A 22,513-nucleotide genomic window follows, 5' to 3' on the forward strand; every position below is an offset into this window, starting at 1 on the left:
TTCAGTTTCCATTTTAGGTTTGACCTCAGCTGTAACAAGGAAAGAAGTGCAGGACAACATGTTCTCATATCGGCATGTCTATTTTAGAATTTTTACACATGGCATTTGGTCACTGTAAATGTTGCCACTATATAACAAGTATGTGGAATATATAAAAAGGAATACAAACTGTTGCCTGCAATCCAGCTGGGGATGCCTGGAAAGACACCTCTGGGCTTGGCCTTTGTGGACTCATCCTTCTTATTCTGGAAAACACAGAGAGAAGATTCAAGATTTGAAGTGAATACAATTGATAGAAGTTGTTGCGGAAGCAATAAAGCAGAGGATGTAGTGATTTTTTTTCAAATTTTTTTTCAAGGTTACCTTAACCAGTTGCCTTCTGAAGAAGCCACCTCTGGACTTCTTATCCACTGCTCTGCTCTTGACGCCGAGGTGCTTCATGTAGACGACGACGGCGGAAAATATGGACTGGCTACAAGAGAAGGGACAGTCCTTAAATTTGCAAAAGTTTGGTTTAAAATAGTCCACAGTAAAGTCATTCTAGAAAGCACGGAAACGGCCAAACAAAATTATGGAGCCCGTGGTTTCTGGAAAACTAAAAGAATTTGTAATCAAACTAAAATAACCAGGGTTTTAATTATTCAAATGTTTCAATGTTAAAATTCAATTTTTAATGTAAAAAAAAACTGGAAATGGGTCTAGGTCTTCTTCCAGAATAGAAAGTTAACAGGATAGAAAACATTTAGCTAAAATAACAGAAAATGCACGACTTACCATTTATCCTCGTCTGAGACAATTGGCGGCCTGAAAGAAACGGCAGACGTGTCATTATACCGAGGTTAAAAACGGAGCGGTTACTCAGCGGCTTCAAGCTCATCTCCTCGTTTATAGGAGCACTTATATGTGCCCGCTCAAAACGCACAACTGACGCTTTTGGGATTTTTGGATAAAGAAACCTACAATACGTGACCTTGGTCTGATCCAAATCGCGGCTAATTTTGCTGGTGTTGCGTTCAAAGCAAACGATAGGGAACATAGTCTTAAAAATAGGCGAAAAAAAAAACTAAGCTAACTAAAAAAAACTAACTAGCTAAAGCAAGCATTAGCTTTATTTGACTTGCCAGTTCTATGCTACATCTGCCTCGCGCTGTCTCTCTAATATAGCTTTTAGTAAGTGAATCCACACACCGGATGTCTTTTCTAGCATGTTTCTTTCTAACGTAACACACAGGTGAGACCGCAGTGATCGGACACTTGTGTTTTGTTTTAAAAGTTTAGAGGGAGGGCAGTGATCCTGCACAATCCAATCAGGTGACGTATCTATCCTGTTTATGGAGCAGATGGACCACTCGGAAACCACTTGAGTGGGTGATGTCACCGTGCTGTTGGGACCAGAGGAAGGGGATATTTGGGGTGAGACAATGTTACAGTAACTCTTACTGTTACGTTACAGTAACAGTGTAGTACATGAGTCTAGAGCCATTGATTCTAATTGTTGTTTTTTTTTGTTCTTATCTTCAGTCTGAGAAGGAGTGTCTCTTTACATTGTTCATCTTGTTGTTTTGTTTTTTCCGTCTCTGTCTTCTGCCAAGATAAGGTTAGACGGTCATCCGCCCTCTGCTCACAGTTCCCCAAACTGCAAATGTTTCCGGTTAGCATGGCAACACTGACTTCTTCCTCTTCGCTTTTTAGCCTCGTCTTGTTGTACCTTTTGAAAAACTTTTCTTTCTGCAGAACTTGCATTGACCCCTGAAGTTAGAAGCACAAACTTGACAATTTATTCTGCTTTTCCTCAGAGTACGTTGACCACTTATTATATATCATGACCTACTAAAAAAAAAAAACAAAAAAAAAAAAATCCCAAAAAAAGAAACAGAGCTTATCTACTTACTTTACATATGTGTTTTTACATAAAAATCCTCCTTGCCTGTAGTCATTACTACCCGTCTGGGAACCTTTTTTTTTTTTTTTTTTTTTACATGGCAGTGTTGGTTTGTCAAACGTTTGCTCAACATGCAGCAGATTCCGATTGCTCTAGACCACCTCCTCAAACTTATAAAAACTTGATTTTGACAATAAAAAAAACACTGGTAATGACATTTACATGGCTCTGAGAATCAGACTTGGATCTAAGATTTTTTTTTTTTTTTGTGCTGTTTTTGAATGCAAAGACAATCACTCACTGTGTTTCAAACATTTTTTCCAGAAGGTTTTCCGCCACAGACTTCTCCTTCATCTCTTTTGGGACGCGGTCAGTGTGATAATGGCTTTCCACGTCGATAAGCTCTGCTTCATTGGGGGTCATACCCATCGTCCGCTTCTGCCTGCACCAAAACAAAGCACGGATTGAACTACTGTAAGTACAACTGAAAATTAACAAAAAAATGTTTATAACTGAGTCTGGTCCTTGAACAGCAACTCAACTCCCAGGTTCTTGCACCTATCTTATTGAATTTGTTTTTTGGATTTCGATTAGAAGCTAAGCTAACTAGCTAACAACGGCACAACACTACCAGATATTGATTCTTAATGTATTTTTCCTACGGAATTATAAACAAATTGTTCCTTTTAAAATGTCCAGCTAGTGACCGCAGCTGTCTAAAGAGTGTGTAGAGCAGGGCTGTCAAAAATAAGGCCCCCGGGCCAAAACCGGCACGCTTGGGGTTTCAATCCGGCCCGGTTGATAAATTTTGAAAAAAAAAAATTTTTTTTTGTAAATTTATATTTCATTCTGACTAATTGAAAAAAATATATAATAACCATATAAAATGCTTATTTATCTAATATACTTGTACTTCTTTGCATGTAAACAAATGGTAAAAACATGGACTTATTGGTATTAAGTCCGGCCCAGTTGACATCTAATTAGGTTGTATGTGTAACTAAAATGAATTAGACAGCCCCCTGGTGTGGAGTGTAAAAAAAACATACAAATCGTAACGCTGTATAAATCGTGCAGCAGTGTTTACAAACAATAGGCTGATCACAGCCTAATTGAAAAAAATATATAATAACCATATAAAATGCTTATTTATCTAATATACTTGTACTTCTTTGCATGTAAACAAATGGTAAAAACATGGACTTATTGGTATTAAGTCCGGCCCAGTTGACATCTAATTAGGTTGTATGTGTAACTAAAATGAATTAGACAGCCCCCTGGTGTGGAGTGTAAAAAAAACATACAAATCGTAACGCTGTATAAATCGTGCAGCAGTGTTTACAAACAATAGGCTGATCACAGCGACTCATATACTTAGAATCCTTTACTTCGAGGTAGAAGCAAGAAGGTTATTCAACCGTTTCTTTCCGTCCAGCCGTGACGAACTTGAGCAGCTGCAGCGTGCTGTCCAAGTGCGTTGTGTTCTCACCTGAAGTCTTCCAGCTGTTTAGCCACTTCGGCAGCTTGTTGAGCCTGAACTTCCTGGGCGTATAGCCTCTGGACATCGTCAGCTATCAGTTCTGGACGTGTCCGGTCTTATTCACAGAAATAATTGGGGGGAAGATAAATTGCAAGTTGCAATGCCAATTGTTATTTATATGTGTAACTGCTTTTATTTAGAATATATGAAATACTCATATATCAAAGACTCACCCAATTCGTGTGATACATGTCGTGGTATTGCCACCTGGAGATTCTGGACGGGGGAAAAAAAAAAAAAAAAAGAAGAAGAAATAAAGTAAATGTTATAGTAGCACATGGAATAGTGCAGGAGCTGTGCAAACAAATGTAACCAACAGAGGTAGGTAGAGTACTACAGAAGGAAAAACGAGACTGAAAAAAAGAGACAGACAGACTGACAGACAGGCAGAGGGGGGGGTAGACGTTTCTAAGGGAAGTGAGGGAGAGAGGGTGAGACCAAGAATGAAGAAGAGAGAGAGAGAGAGAGAGAAAATAAGAGGGAGGGAGAGGAAGAAAGAGTGCCAAAGGATTAGGTCCTAAATTATTTTCCCACGATCCTCACAAAATGTAGAGGAGGGGGTAGAGGGTGGACATTTTGGACATTGGGGATAGAGAAAGTTGGAGATTATAGAGAGAGTTTTAAAGTTTTCAAACCACTTTGTAGATTTAAAAAAAAAAAAAAAAAAAACTGACTTTTTTTTGTGTTAAGAACAGACTCTGGTCAGTCGATCCCAAAAGAAGAAAAAACATTACTGCGTAATATTGACCTACAGTAGTGAATAAAAAAACGATGGTTGTTTGCAATCAGGCGGATTGTCATTTGGAAAGTACTGCGGTCTATTGTATGTATTAACGTGAAGCATTGGTTATTTAACGCAGGATTATTAAAAAAAAAAAGAGTAAAACTATAAAATCAATTATTCAAAACCCCCGGTCTGCGGACCAGTACTAGTCCATAGATCATTTGGTACCGGTCCGCAGTGGGACGAAGTGAAAAAAATTCACTTAATTTTTACTAATTTACTTCATTCAAAGAAATTCCACCATATCCATTTACTTTCTTCATTTAAAGATAATCTGGCAATATTTTTAAAAAATACGTCGTCAGTTGCAAAACAGAGTCCTACAGGTGGTACAGGGTGAGCCGTCCTTGGAACAAAAAAAGGTCAGGGACCACTGTTATGGATGTAACTGCTCTATAACATATTTTATTGGCATCTTACAAAGTTTGGTGGATATTTGAAGCTGTAAAAACGTCAGTGTGAGGGACTGGACGGAATCCTATTGACAAAAGGGGGCACTGCGGAGCAGGTTAAGGAACCAGCGACGTCATCCAAGCACAAGAAACATCTGTGTCATTTAGTGTTGCACGCCCCGTTCAGGTTTGGTTTAAAAAAAAAAAAAAAAAAAAGTTTGCGCAGATATCTTTAATTGTCAGATTTTCAAAACCCCGATCAAATAAAACATAACAACACTAGTCAAATATGCTGCGACATCAGAGCTAGCTTACAATAGACATTTCGTCATAACGTCCCTGTCACGAATTAAAGCGCAAAAAGCACGGTTTACCATAAATCTAATTAGCTTTTATTTACATATTGTAGAACACAAATTATATATTTAAAAAAAAAAAAAAACTCTTTGCAGCGAATTGAATTTGCTTTGCGATCAGGATTTCCATCTCTTTTCCATATTCAAATCTGTCAACAAATACACTTACTGCACTCTTGTCTATGAAGGTGTTGTGGAACTCCACAAACTGCTTCTTGGTCTCTTTGGCACCGAGGTTCTTGAAGAGGTCAGCATGGAGGTAGCATAGCTGAAGGAAGGACACAAAAGTAAGGACTTTAAAAGTTGTATTTCAGTATGCAAGGAGGACATACATGTTAGCTGTTAGCTTCAGAAATATTATATGCTTTGTCTTGACAATGTCAGCTACGCTCAGCAGTTTGGTTTTATGCTAAGGAGAAGTGCTACTGATTTAAAACCATTTTTGCTTCGAAACCACGGGTAGAAACACGGAGTGAAGGTCAGGAAGGTTGCACAGGGATTTTGTGGATTTACAGAAAGCATTTATAGAGCTGTGGTGCAGTATGTGGCAGAGGTATGTGAGGATCACGTGCAAGGCCAGCAAGACGGTAGTTGGGTGCGCTGTATATCAGGGACCGGCTCTGATTGCCTTTTTGTTTGACCTATGCTAATAGACGGGCTGACAGACGAGGTGCGACAGGAGGCTCCGTGGATCGTGATGTTTGCAGACGACACTGTCATCTGTAGTGAAAAGAGGAAGCAGGTAGGATATAGGATCTGGAGGAAAATAGGACAATCTGGAGAGGTGGAGGTTTATTTTGGGGCGAAGAGAAATGAATACACGATGAGATAAGTGGAAAGATGCAAAGAGTAGAAATTGGTAAAGGTGGACAGGTTTAAATTCCTATGGTCAACCATCCAGAGTATGGATGGAGACGGGTGTCAGGGGTTGATTTGTGGCAAAGTTAAAGAGGAAGATTTATAAGACCGTAGTGAGACCTGCTATGATGAATGGTGTAGGGACAGTGGCTAAAAAAAAAACGTTGGACGTTTCTGAAATAAAGATGCTAGCAGATGCTGGCAGTGACCAGGATGGACAGGGTTAGAAATGATCAGCTAACAGGGACAGTTAAGGTGGAGCTTTTTGAAAGTTTAAATTGGACAACGGTTGTTAGAGATGCCAGTCAAGAGGAGATTTGACTAAATTGTATTTATTTTATATGTATTTCGATGTTTGGTGTTCTGAGAATGGCAGTATTACGGCGTGATGCAAAAGTGATGCGTCACATGTGAGTCACCACATCAGCTCCTCCTCTCTCCCTGGACCTTTGACTTATTCCAAAATATCCCAGAGGACCTTTGGGTTTTGCGTGCGACCCGTAGCCCTGGTATAAAGTGTACATTTTAGCCTCATAGAGAGTTTGAAGATTTTTAGAAAACGAGCCTTTTATTAAGTTGAAACGTGAGTTCGATTGTAGAGAATGACTGAGTAAAACATACAAATATAAAACGTTTCCCATATTTTGATACAGCTCAACACTTCTAATAATACTCACCAAAGGAGCGGGATCAAACTGCAGAATAACATGATGCAGGAATACGAGCAGGTGGGTCGGTCGTTCTTTCAGCTTCTCTATGTGGTTAAAGCTTGAACACTGGTCCTCAACCACCTGATAAAAGAAAAAAAAAAAAAGTCAGCACAAAATAAGTGAACGCACGATTAATATCACGGGAAATACGACTGGAAGTGTTTTTTTTTATTTACTTACATCGGTGAGTTCATTCTCAAAATCCTCATCTTCAGCCCCGATGATGCTCATGGCTGGGTTTGAGCACTGAACACCAAACATCATGGAAATTTAAGAGAGGAGAATTAGCCAATCATTCGCAGACACAGGCTAAAATCTGTACTGAGTACAGCCAGACACGGGGCTAAATTTACCACTGGATGATGTGAACTTCCCCAGAGAAAAATAAAAGAATGACAATCTGGAATCGAAGAGAGTGAACGAATAAGAATTAAAGAGAGAGACAGAGAGAAGAATACCTACTGATATGATATCTTAGATTTAAGGAAAGTGAGACAAAAACTGCATTTCAACGTATACAAAGTGCTGATTTATTTTGTTTTTTTTCTGTAAGGTGCCAAATTAACCAAGTATTGTGGTCACACAGGAAATGGAAAAACTGTATATTATAAAAATTTAATTAGAATTTGAGTACTAAATTATTCAGAAACTGAATTGTAGGGAATGGACTATATTATATATTATTTTAAAAAATGGTGGTTAAATTGTATGACTACAATATAAGGAACTCTTTCATAAGAAAATTATTTTTGTCATCACTTTCATAGAATATTTGAAGGCAGTGGAATACACTGTTCCAAATTCATTTCTGTGCCAAGTGCCACAAGGGGGAGCCTGAAATACAACTGCATGACAATTGGAAGTTTGCCCATATGCAAAGTCGTATTTTGTCAAAAAAAAAAAAAGGGAATTAGTGTGTTTTCTGATTTTTTTGAGATGAAAGAAAACAGAGAAACGGATAAAAAAAAATTCTGTACAACTATTGCTAAACATAATCCACGAACATAAAATCCATCCATCCATCTATCCATCTATCCATCCATCCCTCCATCCATCCATCTATCTATCATCTATCCATCCGTCCATCTATCCATCCATCTATCCCTCCATCCATCCGGCCATCCATCCATCTATCATCTATCCATCCATCTATCCCTCCATCCATCCGGCCATCTATCTATCCATCTATCCATCCATCCCTCCATCCATCCATCTATCCCTCCATCCATCCGGCCATCTATCTATCCATCTATCCACCCATCCATCTATCTATCCATCTATCCATCCAGCCATCTATCTATCATCTATCCATCCGTCCATCCATCCATCTATCTATCCATCCACCTATCCATCCATCCATCCGCAAAACTAACGTTTATTTCCATATGAAAAAAAATTCTACATTACGGATCTGGAGAGAAAGGAAAACATTTAACAATGAAAACATTTAACAATTAAAGTCAATTTTTCAATAAATATCGAGTTCGGCCCACGACTTCGTCCCGGTTTTTAATTTTGACCCACTGTGAATTTGACACCCCTGGCTTAGTGCATGTACAGAGGGGAGAGAAAGAGAAAAAGAGCGAGAGAGCGAGCGAGCGAGAGAGCATGGTCATTCATGGCCATACCAAGTAGCTTGGTGAGTGTTATGAGAGGAACATATGAGGGAGGGGTTAGATAAACACAGAGACCCAGGAGAAGGAGGAGGGCTAGGGAGAGAGAGAGAGAGAGAGACATAGACGTAGAGTATGAGAGAGAACTTGTGCGCAATTATTCATTCAGACTGTTGAAAAGAGATCAATATGCTTTCACTGCTCCAAAGTGCTTGTCGTCGTGTGTACTTTACAGTGCCTCAAAATGTATTTTTATACGGCACTGTCAATGGATGCTTCCTTTTAAATATAACAGTGTAATTTGCCCTATTTCCAAAACGTTTGTTCTAGCTTTTAAAACTAAACACTTTTACAGTCAAAAAAAGATCAAGAAAACATTTCGATTTTTTTTTTTTTTTTTTAGCACTGATGACATTGAAAGTGCTAAATTCAGGGAAACATTTTTCTTCTATGATTTATACACTATTCCAATGTGACTTCAAATTCTAATGAAATTTCTAGAGGAGTTTTTCGACCCAACATCGCCAACACAAACATTTACACACTTGGGTCTTCTGGGGGCACCGAGTAATTTGTTCCAGCAGGGAAAATTGAATAACGTTTGACCACAGAGGAGACCGATTCTGGGCAACGGTGGTGCAGTGCTTGGATCCCCCGACTGCGACCAGTGTTAAAACTTCTTCTATTCTTCTTCTTCTTCACAGTGAGAACCGATTGGTCTGCTTAGCAAACAGTGGCCAATCAGGGTGATGAGGTCATGTAATCATAAACTTTGGCGTTGCTACCATGATCGGAATAATTATGCAGCCCTGCCTGCAATTTTAAAGATGTCCGACTGGCCTATCTGCAGTCCAGATCGGTCTCTTTTGAAAATGTCCTTGTCTTTGTAAAGAAGACAATCAGACAAAATCAAACAAACCAGAGTTAAAGAATGTACAGTGGTCCCTCGTTTATCGCGGTAGTTAGGCTCCGAGGCCTGCCGCGAGAACTGAATTTCCGCGAAGTGGTGACACCATATTTATGCGCAGTAAAATGACGACGAGGAAGGTGATGATGACTTTTACTGCGAAGCCGATGATTGATTTTACGTCTCTCCAGAGGGTGGTGCCATTTCTTCTTTCCGAAGGGGTATCCGTAGTAGTAGCAGGAACTGGCTCTTTTTTTGCGAGGCTGCCGAACATCGTGATCGGCAGTTGCTTCCGCCGCTTCTTTTTCCAGTCGAAGAGTAGCTTGTAGGCAGTCACGATGTCGTCGTCGATTTTGTTTCTAAATTGGACCGATCGAACCATATCGTCGTCCCATTCCTGTGACATCTCTTGCAGATCCAGATCCGGGATACAGTATATTTTATATATACAGTTTTCAAAAACCCGCGAAGTCGTGAATCGGCGAAAGATGAACCGCTAAATAGCGAGGGACTACTGTACAACAAATAAAAAATAAGGAAATCTTCCTGCAGCAATGTAAATCCTGTTCTAATAATTTAAGATTAACAATAATAAAAATGGTGTAGTTGGGGTTTTGTTGGCGTTTGTAACGTTTCATTTGTAAGTTACCTTCCGATGTCTGTTCCGGAAGTTAAAAATGGTTTCGAAAAATTCTGTCAAGTAAAGGTAAATTTTAATCTCCTAGTTTTTATTACAGGAGATCTAAGGTCCAACAGTTGTTACCCAAATGCTTCAGACTGATATCAGATGAAATGCACTACATATTCAAACAGCAGTGATGGAAAAAGCTAACAGAGGTTCAGTAAGGTGGTAAGGTCAGTTCTGATCCAAGTTCCAAAACTAAGAGATTTCAGACATCATGAGTGAGAGATTCCTATGCCCAGAAGAAGCTGATTCATGCATTCCAGCATATGGCACAGTTCAGACGGCATATGGAGGCAGTCTGTGAGCTTTGGCAGTACAGAAACGACACCATCATCCCATTATCCCCAGTTAGTACATAATACCATGCTTACACCTCAAACTATGAGGGTCAACACCTTCTGGCATATATTGGAGGACTTCAAAAAATAGAGAAAAAAAAACAAAAACGTAGATTCATAGGACATGTAGTATTTTAAAAAGGTATGTCCTGATAACTTTGTCCTCAATACTTCAGTCAAATATTCATCCATTTTCACCACAACCGGCTGCAAACAGGTCAGTGAGTGTTGTTACGTTTTCCTACTCTGGTTCAGTGTCTCAGATTTGTTCTGATATGAGCGATTTAACGAAACACCTGAACGGGCCTCAATTTGTTTATTAAAACATGACACCAGTGCTACGTGACGCTTTGCTAACCGAAAGACAGGCGAGTGCCTTCAATAAAAAGCTCTGCTCACTTTCCGTTCAGCCGGCTGTGTTAACTATGTAGAATCGTATACCGTATATTGTCTACCGTCACTACGGTGTCAGGATGAAGATGTTTTATTTATTCCAGATAAAGAATTTATTTCAATATGGCTCGAATTTGTCCTCTCTCTATGAGAAGAAAATACAACTGTCCATAAGAATTTCTTTTTCCTGGCATTCTGTGGTTTGAGCTGAACTCATACACAGAGCCTTGCCACACATGCCTTCCACTTCCTATTTCTTGAAACATAACCTAAAGAAGTATTGGCTATGGTATCGTGATCGGCAAACAAATAAGAACACTTGATCTTTTTCATCATTTTTTTTTTTTTTTTTTTTTTTTACATAACTGTATCAGGACGGATTAAAATGTGAACAAATGAACTCGCAGACACTAGCTCTGGTGCTCTTTCAAGTAGGCAGCTGCCCCGCACATTCCCTCCTCTCTCCACATTCCACATACTAAATGTCGGGTGGCATCAATCTGATGATAGCTATCAAGCGTACGTGTTTCAGTTTTCCAATGCCAACTGGTCTTAACAAAAGCATTCCTTTACACCCTTCACCAGACCAAGGTCTACTCCACAACTAGGAAAGATATAACACCAAAACCCCATTCAAATTAACCCAAATCGTGACCTCACCCAGGGGTTGGGGTCCAAGGCATCCATGCTGGAGACCAAGTGTGTCAACCAAGCTCCTGCAATAACAATGATAACAATAAGGATAATCATTTGTCTGATAGGAATATCTGAATAGGCTCGACCAGATCCGGAAAAGAAGGACTTACCACTTCAGGTATTCCCTTAAACTGTGTCCTTAACATTGCAGCACAGAAGCATTTTCAGTTTGTTTTAGGTGACATTAGAGAAAAATAAAATCTCGTGCTCAGCTCAATTTGTGTTAGCTTGACTGAAACAGCGCTACATCAAATTGCTTAAAGAGCAATTCACATGTTCTACATTGAACTCTCCATGAGTTGACATTGATGGAAAAAAAAAAAAATTAAAATACCGTCTTAAGGCTGAGGTCATGTTAGCAGCTCAAGGATCAAACAGTCATTGTCTGCCCTCAAATAATGTAATAACCACAAGAGGAACCATGCATTCCTTTAGAACAACAGTGCTAACAATAATCAAAAGTAAATCTTGTCAGTAAATGTTTTGTACCTTTTCAGCGAGCACGTACTGTATTGTTTTACTTACTATTTAGACCTTCGAGAAGCTTTACAGAGTACCAGGTTTCCATCATTGTTCGTCTGAAGAACCTCATCAGTATGCTCAGGGACTTAGAATGAAGTACAGTGGGGCTTCAAGATACGAATTTCATCAGTTCCGCAACAGCTTAGCATCAGCTAACATCAGCTCTTATGTTGATTCTCTCGTACGTACCTCGATCGCATTTTCCCCCATTAATCCCCCTCGAAATAGACTATTAATTAATTAAATTAACCCCCCCCATCTAAACATAAAAAACATAAATATAAACAAATATATTGATAATATTAAATAATAATATTTAAGAAAACATTTTATATTGTTGTTATAAAAATGGGTAAAATAATCCAGTAAGGGACAGTTAGCATGACACAGTGTCGGAGCCACTAATCGAGGAGCAGGATTGAGAGTGATGACTCGATTTAGATGATAGAAAGANNNNAAAGAGCGAAATAAAGCGACGGGTAAAATAATCGAGCAAGAGACAGTGAGCGCAACAGTGTCGAGTGGAAAAAAAATCGAGCTCGGTTGAGCACCTCGATGTTTGCTCATATCGCGAGGAACATTTTTGCAAAAACTGCTTACTCCTTACTTGGAAAACTCATATTTCGGGTACCTCGTATCTTGAAGCCCTACTGTGTTAAAATAAAGGCTGGGACAGTCGTGAATAGCAAGTCTTACATGCTCTCTCAAAATCCCAACATTTTGCTACCAGATGTCATTTTTTATCCTAGATTTTGGAACAGAAATTGTAATTAGGATTATTTCGGTCAATATGGAAATCCTGATTTGTTGCCTCTAAAAACACAGCTTTTATTGCACACAACGTACAACAAAATTGGTTATTTTTCAAAAAAATAAATGAAAATGAAAACAATGCTGTATGTGTTATGGAATATAATACAAATACGGATGGTGGCAGAGTTCACATTGACAACACAAATATCATTCAGAAACAGACCAACAGCCTTCTGTGTTTACACTGCTGTTTTATCTATCTGCCCTATCACGCCAAGCCTTCTTTGCACTGATAGGGGGGGCTTTCAAAGCACCAGTGACTCAGCCAGCTGCTGCTCCCTGAGGCGCAGAAAAGTAGAGAAAAAAAAAAAAAACTTAAGGAGAGGAAAATGGTAAACATTGAGGTGCACAGACAGGAAGTGGGTGTAATTTCCTCAGGAAGCCATCACAGCCATTTCCTGTATGACTGAACAGATAAAGAGAAGAGAGTGACAAAAAGAAAGGAGGTGCTTTTTTCCAAAATCAAGGATCGTTCTCGCAAATCCGTATCGTGTCCTCGAGAAATACATCCTTTTCAAGTTTGCACACTCACAGGGTCAGTATTTCAGCTGCGCAGAAGTCAAAGCATAAAATCAGTTATCGACAGATAGGACTCAGTCATTTGCACGCAATGAATGGTTTTTTTTGTCCTCCAGTAGACTTCCGTCCTTTCTAGTCGCCGTGTAATACCAAAGAAGGCAAAGAGGAGAAAATGACAGAAAAAAAATTTGCAAAAAAAAAAAAAAAAAAAAGAACACAAGAGAACAAGAGAAAGATCAAACCATCACACTTATTTTACAGGAGAACCAGAAAAGAATGTTAACACGCAGCATAAACAAAGCTCTGCAATCAACAAACAGCTTTATCGACGAACCACCGACACCAGGTTTGCCAAACGACAGACACAAAAGTCGTCGTCCCGAGGACTAGCCCGACCATGCTACCATGCTGCGCTCGTCCAGCCCACGTAGGGCAGCCCACGTAGGGCAGCCCCATAGGGTGTCCAAACTCAACTCCCGGTGTGGTGGGCTGCGCATGAGGAAAGGAAAACACTGGTGCTGGTAGGTAGAAACAAGGCGGGATAAAGCAATAAGATAAGTATAAGATGTTCAGGATATTAAAAGATGATAAAAGTAGATAAAAGCAATATTTAAAAGTAATGATAAATGTTAAATATTACACCAAAAAATTCCTTGGAGCACACAAAGCTAAAAGATCTAATTAAGGATGTAAACAAGGTGGGAAATACCAGTAAGATAAAAGCAGACAGCGTGGTAAAAGCCAAAGGCAATGGATCAAAACAACAGTAAATAAATTGATAAATAAGGAAGCAGAAATAAGAGGTTAAAATGACGTAGAATGAATAAGCTAAAAAAATCAATCAAAGGCCAGGTTAAAAAAGGTGAGATTTGAGCCTTTCCTTTGAAGACATCAACAGTCTCTGCCACCCAGAGGCAGGCCATTCCACAGATGTGGGCCTCAGGAATACAAAAAAAAAAAAGAAGAAATGATGTGCATAGAGGTAAAGGAAAGGGTTGTCTGTGCTGTGACGAGAGGTAATAGAAGGGAGAGTAGAGAAACATGAGGAAAATTTAAAAGGCAGAGCGAAGTACAGCAGGAAATGAACACTGTGGAAAGAGGAGAAAAGAGTCAACTAATGGANGCAGTTAAACTCCGTCCTAGCGTAAACCAACGACTGAAAACTTTAAACCTACACCAAGAACACAACAGACAAAAAGCAGATGCAGCCCTTCAGCTAAGATCGGTGATTAGCGAAACCCACAGCTCTGTGCTAGCGCCTCGGAAGAAACAGACCAAAAGCACGGGTATACGTCAGCAAGTATGTGTTGATAAGCATTTGCTAGTTTGTATATAGATAATGGCTTGATAAATGTTGGTAGGGTTTTTTTTTTTATTGCAGAAATGGAAACTTTTAAATTTGACCAATTTTCAAAAACGCAACCATTCAGTGTTGGAACATATTAAACTGACCGCCTTTTTTTAAAAAAAATAAATAAATAAAATCACTGGGGTCTGGCTGTGTGAAGACATAGGGAAGACAACTGTCCACCTGCTACAGATCCCCTGTTGTCCTGTCTACAATGTCTTCAAATTCTGTTGTGATTCCAAATGGAATCGTTTATTTCTGCTAAGCCTAACGGTTGGATAACTGACGTATAAAAATAAACAACAGCCTAATTTGAAATACATCTATCAATAAAACACGATGAGACGTTATTAGGCATCAAAGCTATCAGGCGCTGAAAGCCTTGTCCTTTGAGTCAGCCATACACATTGTCAGAAAATCCGCCTGTTGTACAAGCGCACTGAGACAGCCCCATGCATTCATGACCAGCCGGACAAGAGCCAATTATGTAATTTAACGACCATTACGTAAAAGGCTAAAATAAGATTACAGCCACAGTGCCAGAAAAAACAGACAGGCCTTTTCATTATTTTACAAGCTCATACCTTTCATACTCTTTTGGTTTTTGTTGTTTTTTTAACACCCAAAAGTTTTTTTTAAATTTTTTTTTTCTTTGGGTTTTCAGGAATTAAAATCTACTTCCCTAGTTTTTTTTTTTAAAGTTTTTTTTTATGGTTTGTCCCTAAGCTTTACATTCCTTACAGAGGCTTGAGATCAGCTGTACCAAAAACCTTTTCAACAAATTAGAATTACACAATTCAATGGCACCAATATGACATTAATGGACGAATGTTACAAGCAGAATGGAAGTATTGTCAAATACTTTCCAGTGCTGTACTGTAGGTTACTCAAGTCAACCACTGTTCACTTTGGTGACGGGTTAAAAGCGGAGGTCACATTTGGTTGTGTTTTTTTTCTGTTTTTCAGCATCAATTTTATAATTTGATTAATTAATAATGTGGCTGTAATAAATAAGCGGAGTGGGTGAAAAACAGAAGAGAGAAAAGTAACTGCATTAGGTATGGATATAGTCATGAATGCAGTCATTTTGTTTCACAAAATTAAGGCTAAAAATCAATTGGAAGTAGCACTTTGTCAAAGAGGTCAACTGGTTTCTAGTCAAAGATCCATTCGACGGAGGACAACGGAATCGTTAACGTTTTGTTTGGCGGCCATTAAATAGTGGCGTGGTCTTTTGAACATAAGATTTTTGGGATCTCTTTTCACACTTGAATCCATCGACATGCTGGTCTCCAAGTAGTTTAAAGTCAGACTAGGCTTCATATAGTGACGAGCATAATGCGAGTAATATGGGGAAATAACCAAAAGAGTCAATTCAACCACTGGCCAGTTGGACGTCACTTTTGTAAATCTTTGTGAACTACAGAACGCAAGGCGGTGCTAAGCTAGCATGCCACTGTGACAGTATATCCCCATTAACATTGAAGCTTTAAAAATGATGCTGCAATACCGCATAGCTCCACCCAAGCTCTTTCCTTTCTTTCTCTCTGCCTGTCCCTATAAAGAGGTCACTGGCTCCATGGAAACATTTCATAGGCTGGGGCTAATCGACTGGCATGGATTGATAGTTCACAGCGAACCTCTAGCTTGGCTTAAGTGGTTCCATATGTGAGCCTCTACAGAACAGTATTTGGTAAAAGACCAAACACAGAAACACAGTAATCGGGACAAAACGTTCATTCATTCAAGAGTGTGTGTGTGTGCGCGCGAGTGTGTAATATGGGGGAAATGTTTGCATGTCCATGATCGTTTGCTTCCAGTATTACAAGTATACCAAGTAAAGGAAAGAATCCCGTGTTGGTTGTTTCTGGAAAACAGAAAAGTCTGACAGTTCCAGTTCTTGAAACTAACTTGGCCAGAACTACCTCTGCTCTAGCACACCGTGAGTGGTAAAGCCAATGTCAGGCTGAATATGCTGTATTCTCTCCATTACAGATTTTTTTCCCTTCACACGTTTTGTTACGTATTTATTTCACCGTAGGTTTATGTGACATATCGTGGAAGTATTTTCTTTGGCAGAGGTTAAAGGCAACAGAGGAAGGTGAGAATTCTTCAAACGACTTGTTCTAGCATGTTGGCAGCACAACGATCCTCTAATATTAAGAATAACACTGTGATTAGCCACTCATGCTACATGTTACTACCCATGGATTTAAAAGGGACACCAGGTTGAGTAATCATAGTAGGTGGCAGAAACAGGTATTGTAGCTCTCAAAATATATTTTTTTTTTTACCATCAGTCAAAAAGTTTAAACTTTAAAGTTGAATTCTAAACAAGTTAATTATTGCGTACAATTATTTCCAAAGAGAAAAATATGAAATTGTCCCCTCCTCGAACCGCAAACTTAACGCAGTGGAGGGATGCGAGTATCCGAATGAACCTAGGAGCTACGATGTTGTCGTATCCTATCGAGTCTGGTTGGTTCGAGACTCGTAAGGCAGCTGACAGGTACAGGCAGGCCTAGCGGACTGAAGCTTGGGTGGTCGCGGAAGCAAGAACTAGGGTCTGGGAAAAGTTCGGGAAGGGCCATGGAGGAGGACTATCTGTCAGCCTCGAAGATATTCACTGTGAGAAAACAAGGCAAGGAAAAAAAATACCCAAAGGTCCTCCCACCCACCCAAATTTCTCAACCCATCTTTTTAATGACTTAGTTTTGCTTGGGGATTGAGCCTGTGACACACACCACAAAATATAATAGAATTTAACCAGAAAGAAACCAACTACACTTTATATGTTTTTGCAACTAGCTAGGAAAAGAAGGTCAACGTATTGGATTGGCAGACCCAATTTGGCAAACGATTTGGAAACGAAAGGAATGTGAAACTGAACTACTTCTCATTGTGACACAACACACCGCTGCACACAACCAAATGTGACCTCTGCTTTTAACCCGTCACCAAAGTGAACAGTGGGCAGCTTTGAGCGCAGTGCCATGCTCAGAGCACCTCAGTGCTAACTTGGCAATCGAACCTGAAGCCTTCCCGGACCCAAGTCCGCCTCCTTAACCGCTAAGGCACCACTGCACTGAAAGACAAGTATCTCTAATATAATGTTATTGCAATAGATAGAGCTTCCGTCACATAATTCTTAACAGGTATAGGATGTGTTCTTTGTCTTATTTATATACAACCATTCCTATTTTCATTTTAAATAAAAGTATGACGACCTTGAGGTGCTTCTCAAATAGTGGGGCGCAACCCCCTGAAGGTGAGTCAAGGCCTTCTAATGGAATATGGCACGCATATGGACATAAGTGGACAACTGTTGTAAGTCACGAATGATAACAAGCCTCCAGTCACTAGGTGGCAGCAACTCATACAGTGGTTTTTGGGGGACATTTCTGTCCCCCCCAAAAATGATTAAGAATTAAGAGTTGAGGGTTGTGTCTTTTTCAGATCTGGTGTGAAAGATTTTCTTTACTCTACTGTGAATACAAGTTGGGGAAGAACATCTACAAAAATACGACGCTGACCAAGAACGCAAAGAGGCCTATTGTTCAACACCTCATCATTCCAGTCATTCCAGAAAACGAATCACGATGCATTGATCAAGGCAGATCAGGTTTTTGGATCGCTCAACAGTTCTAATCCATCTGTTTCCAAACTTGAGAACAAAGCTTAGCCTTGCACAAAACTCTGACCAATGTATTATTTTGTTAGCTGGGCATATTTGGAGTGACTGTGATGTGCATATACTGGCAATATTAGTGATATCTGCTGGTCAACAATACCTTAATAGTATAACTGCCAATGGATTTTGTTGATCAGAGGCGTAACCTAAGATTCACAGCAACAACTTTGTGTATTTGTGTGTGGCATTCTTACTAGTCTTGTTACTAGACCCGAAGTCTTAACGGAGACCAAATCGTAGTTCTAATGCATGTTCCCGCCGTATGTGCATGAGTTCACTTCGGGTACATGTTTTTTTGTCTCTATGCGTTAGACTGTACCCCACCCTCGCCCGGAGACAGCTGGGATTTTCATGCCAATATGAACAGCTATGGCATAACTCACAGCAGTTTGAGCGATAAAGCATCAGCACAATAACACTAGTACTGAATATGATGAAGTTAAATAATAAAAAAAAAAAACATGACAGCATGTCATTGATGACTGTATTTCTTTTAAAAAGCAGTACAGCTAAAATAATACAGTACCATACATGCTTTTAATTAAATAGGTCTTTGTAAATTATAGTTGGAAAAATCCAAGATGAGTTATGAATGTGGATTATTTTAAGTTATAACTAAAATAGTTTCTAAATTAAAATAAAACTTAAATTAAAAAAAAAAAAGTCAAAAAAATAAAATGTAAAAAATATCCTTGCATTTTAAGGGATAAATACACAGCTGTAATAAGCCGTTAAACGTATTGCAATGTCAGTAATTATTAAAAAAAAAAAAAAGTTGTTTGTAAAAGCCAGTGTTTACACAGCCAGACTGTACAACCTCATCTTCTTCCAAACCCTGTGAAGTCTCATCTCTGTTTCCACTCAGACGCTCATATATAGAAGAGACCGTTCTCTGTTTTCTTTCTCGCTCACACACACACACACACACACACACACACACACACACACACACTAGCCTACCAGTCATCTCTCTGACTCACACTTGGACATGGAATTAGCCTACCAGTGAGTCTCTCTGACTCACACTTGGACATGGAAGTAAGTCTTTCCACATTCAGTGGAACTAGCTCGTACAGTTCGCATACACACGGCATCCGAACAGTGTGTCCTTGTTAAGGCCCCGGCTTCTTCTAGGGATGGCAGTGCGACACTGCTATCAATCCGATACCTCGTTGTGTCCTCCAGCATGACGCCGACGTCTTCTATTTAAGCAGAATTTTTGCGATTATGAATGTCTGATGTTTTTATACGCAATAAAACAACTGAACCCAAACGACTGAACATGTTAAACAACTGAACCCAAACGACTGAACATCAACTGAATCAAATAAACAATGTCAACGTTACAACGTCAAAGTCTTTAAAGCAGGTTGGCATCCAGGAAAGACTAGGGAAGGGAGCGTACTGACACCAAGTTTCGGGACCAGTACCGGTCTTATTTCAAGTAAAGGTAACTCATTGAAAGAGTCTGAAGCTGCTATGGTGGAAAAGCAGATTCTCCAACTTTACAGCAATTCTATAGAAGACAGGAATTATTTTGCATTTCGGAATAAACCTCCGAGAAAGTTTACAGTCAAGCATGTCTTATTTTGCTTACTTACTTTTTAATTGATTTCAAATCCTAAAACGCTCTGTTTTATTTTGCGCTTTAGTTCATTTACATAAATACTTAAATTCTCTATTGTAAGGGGTCTGAGTTGCAGTTTTTTTTTCAGAAATAAAATGGTTCTTCTTCAAAATGATCTGGCATTGTGTTCATTGAAATTGTCTATGTACTGTGATATACATCAAAAGTACTAGTGGTATTGATGAGTCAGTGGGAGTGATAAGTCAGCATCTAAGAGTGAGTACTCCATTGATATAAGTCAGCATCTAAGAGTGAGTACTCATATTTGGTCTGAAAAGAAGCAGTACTGAACATCCGTAAGAAAAAAACAGATGCCTCAGCTAATTTGACTTTTTCTCAGATTTTTTTTTCTCGTATTTGCTGTTGCTCTATGTGTACCTGGCCTGTACCAATACATTTGCTTGAACCACTACACTTGTTCTTAGGTATTGGATCAGGTATTTTTTTCGATATCCAATCATGAAATTTTGACCATTATAGGACCAGGTTTCAGACTGATTCATCGCTAGTTTCTACTAAGGCATTTGAACATAAGTGAAGTAAAAAATGACAAAAAATAAGATGATGCTTAGTAAACTATTAAGCATTGTGATTTTTTAAAAAAAAATGTGTTGAAAACAATAAAAGCCCAATTTTAAATGTGTTGAAAACAATAAAAGCCCAAAGCACTACTGCTGTTATTGTGGAAGGCCAAGCAAGTGAGACATGGGGAAGAAGAAAATAATTCAGCCCAAAGTGGATAATGAATTGAATTATCCTAGTGCTTTGGAAAATAAGTCATCCATCTGTCATGCACCCTATCATCCCTCTCGTTCTCCTTATCATGGCGAGGGTCATGTGGTAACCTAAGCCAAAGCTAATGTTAGCTAAAAACAGAAGCTCGCCCAGAACAGGCAGCCACTCCACAACTGTGACAGTAAATAAAGATTAACCAAAAACCAAATCCAGCCCTGATAATGTACAACTGCAAAACAAGAAGACCTTGAGCGCTTTTCGCAGAGTTTCACTTAACAGCAAAAGTCAAACAGAATATTTACAGGTTGGTATCTGTGTCGTTCAATCATTGCATATTTACCGCTATTACAAATTTACAAATGTGTAAAAGTTTATTTATTTTCACATACTTTTAAGGACATCATCCCTTACAAATAAAAAATAAACTTTAACTTCACAGTTAAAATTGACTTTCATCTTCATATTTTCATTTTGCTGTGCATTTTTCCTTGCCATTTTGAGAGCAAATTTGGTTAGCCTACACTACTCGACAGTTTTTCCCTCCAAGTCATTTGATTCACGTAACTTAAAAAAACACAAACATAAAATTCGACACGAACGAAACCGCATGAAACCGGGCAAAGAGCCGCCGAACGAAACCGCATATAACCGGGCAAAGACCCGCATGCGGCTCCCGAGCCACAGGTTGGCTATGAATGACATAAACACACAAACTATGTAAAAAAATGTATGTATGTTCTGGCAGAAGATTGATCTGGGTTTAATACGATCTAGTGTCTGAATTCTGCATTGGGTTGCGTCACAATGTAACTGAAACTGCAAAATTATCTATCCAGTATCTACCCATCTGTAGCACGTAGTGTGAGGTCTTGCACTTTTGAAGAGCCTGTTTATCTTATTTTTGTTTTGAGCATTTGTCAGAGCTGTAGGTACATCTGCCTCGCACTCACTTGTCACAATGTTAAACTGAAATGTGTTGTTTTAAAACTAGTGGCTACGTTTCTTTCACATTTGAAGTTTTGCCTGAGCATGTACTAGAAATACCAGGTATGTTGTCCTACACATCCAGAAAACACGTACTAGCTTATGTTCTAACACAGGAGTGCACACATTATGTTGACTTGGGAGCTCCTTTTCAAATGACCAGACCAAAGTGATCTACCTACACTGATAATATTTAATATATATTTATTCAATTGAACTGAATATACTTCCTTACTTTGTTACCTTGATACAACTATTTTAACCTCAAATTTTGAACAAAACCACAAAAATGAGCATTAATTACAGGTGAAAATTAATTAAAAAAAAATGAATTCATTCTGATTCCACTCATAATCGACATGTTATTGCGGAATCAATCCATCGTCATGATTCATTTGACTGAATTAACTTATCTCTACCGCAGAATGAAATCCCAGAAAAGTCTCTGGCACAACCGGTTAGAGCGTTTACATCTGTAAACTGGCGCGCCAATCAAGTTTTTCTGTTAATATCAACTGTTAAAAAGTGTTTAAAACAACAACACGTGGATAAACATTAAGGTTTTCAGAGCAGTAAGTGTGTTTTATAAATATATATATATAGTACTTGTCAATTTTTTTTGTGACATTTCTTTTCCTACCAAACTTATATATATATAGTACTTGTCAATTTCTTTTGTGACATTTCTTTTCCTACCAAACATTTACCGAACCATGATGGCAATACCTAGGTGTGTACCGAACCATGCTTGCACTGCGTACTGTTATATGTTTATATATGTATATTTAATGTCAATCTTTAGTTATTTACGTTAAATTCCCATAGCCTGTATAAGACAGTGGACGGTTGCTATTTTATGCGAGCCTGAAACAATGACGCGAAGGTCTGAAATGGAGAGAGCTGTGCACAGATTAGATAGCCTGCATTCCTTTAAAAGGAAGAGAGGTTAGGCTTTGGGCTCAGGACATGTCAGCACTCGTAAAACCTAAAGAAAGAGAGGGAGAGAGAGAGATAGAGAGAGAGAGACAGAGAAAGACACAAAGTGGAGCAGTAGTTGCGTTGAAGGCCTAGAATAGAGACAGAGAGGGGGGGGGGGGGGAGTAAGGGAAAAAGAGGAAGA

The 22,513-nt window shown here is 39.0% G+C and overlaps 1 protein-coding gene across 7 annotated transcripts in view; it reads right to left on the bottom strand.

Moving 5' to 3' along the window:
* The window catches only part of arhgef1 (Rho guanine nucleotide exchange factor (GEF) 1), a 40,040-nt gene that overhangs the window by 15,216 nt on the left and 2,311 nt on the right, over positions 1 to 22,513 (bottom strand). For 4 of the 7 annotated variants that reach the window (XM_008323972.3, XM_017037994.2, XM_017037993.2 and 1 more), the window contains exons 2-11: positions 6,703 to 6,768; positions 6,490 to 6,603; positions 5,124 to 5,222; positions 3,596 to 3,638; positions 3,372 to 3,477; positions 2,184 to 2,324; positions 775 to 804; positions 364 to 472; positions 170 to 245; positions 2 to 29 (exon numbers count right to left, since the gene is read on the bottom strand). In XM_008323972.3, coding sequence (XP_008322194.1) covers positions 2 to 29; positions 170 to 245; positions 364 to 472; positions 775 to 804; positions 2,184 to 2,324; positions 3,372 to 3,477; positions 3,596 to 3,638; positions 5,124 to 5,222; positions 6,490 to 6,603; positions 6,703 to 6,753 — 797 coding nt within the window. In that variant the 5' untranslated portion in view covers positions 6,754 to 6,768. Of the gene's footprint in view, position 1; positions 30 to 169; positions 246 to 363; positions 473 to 774; positions 805 to 2,183; positions 2,325 to 3,371; positions 3,478 to 3,595; positions 3,639 to 5,123; positions 5,223 to 6,489; positions 6,604 to 6,702; positions 6,799 to 22,513 lie in introns of those variants that run through there. The other 3 variants (XM_025061253.1, XM_025061252.1, XM_017037996.2) reach the window with 2 other exon arrangements.

Source organism: Cynoglossus semilaevis, chromosome 13 (assembly GCF_000523025.1).
Source record: "Cynoglossus semilaevis isolate Cse_v1.0 chromosome 13, Cse_v1.0, whole genome shotgun sequence".
Classification (NCBI taxonomy): Eukaryota; Metazoa; Chordata; class Actinopteri; order Pleuronectiformes; family Cynoglossidae; genus Cynoglossus; species Cynoglossus semilaevis.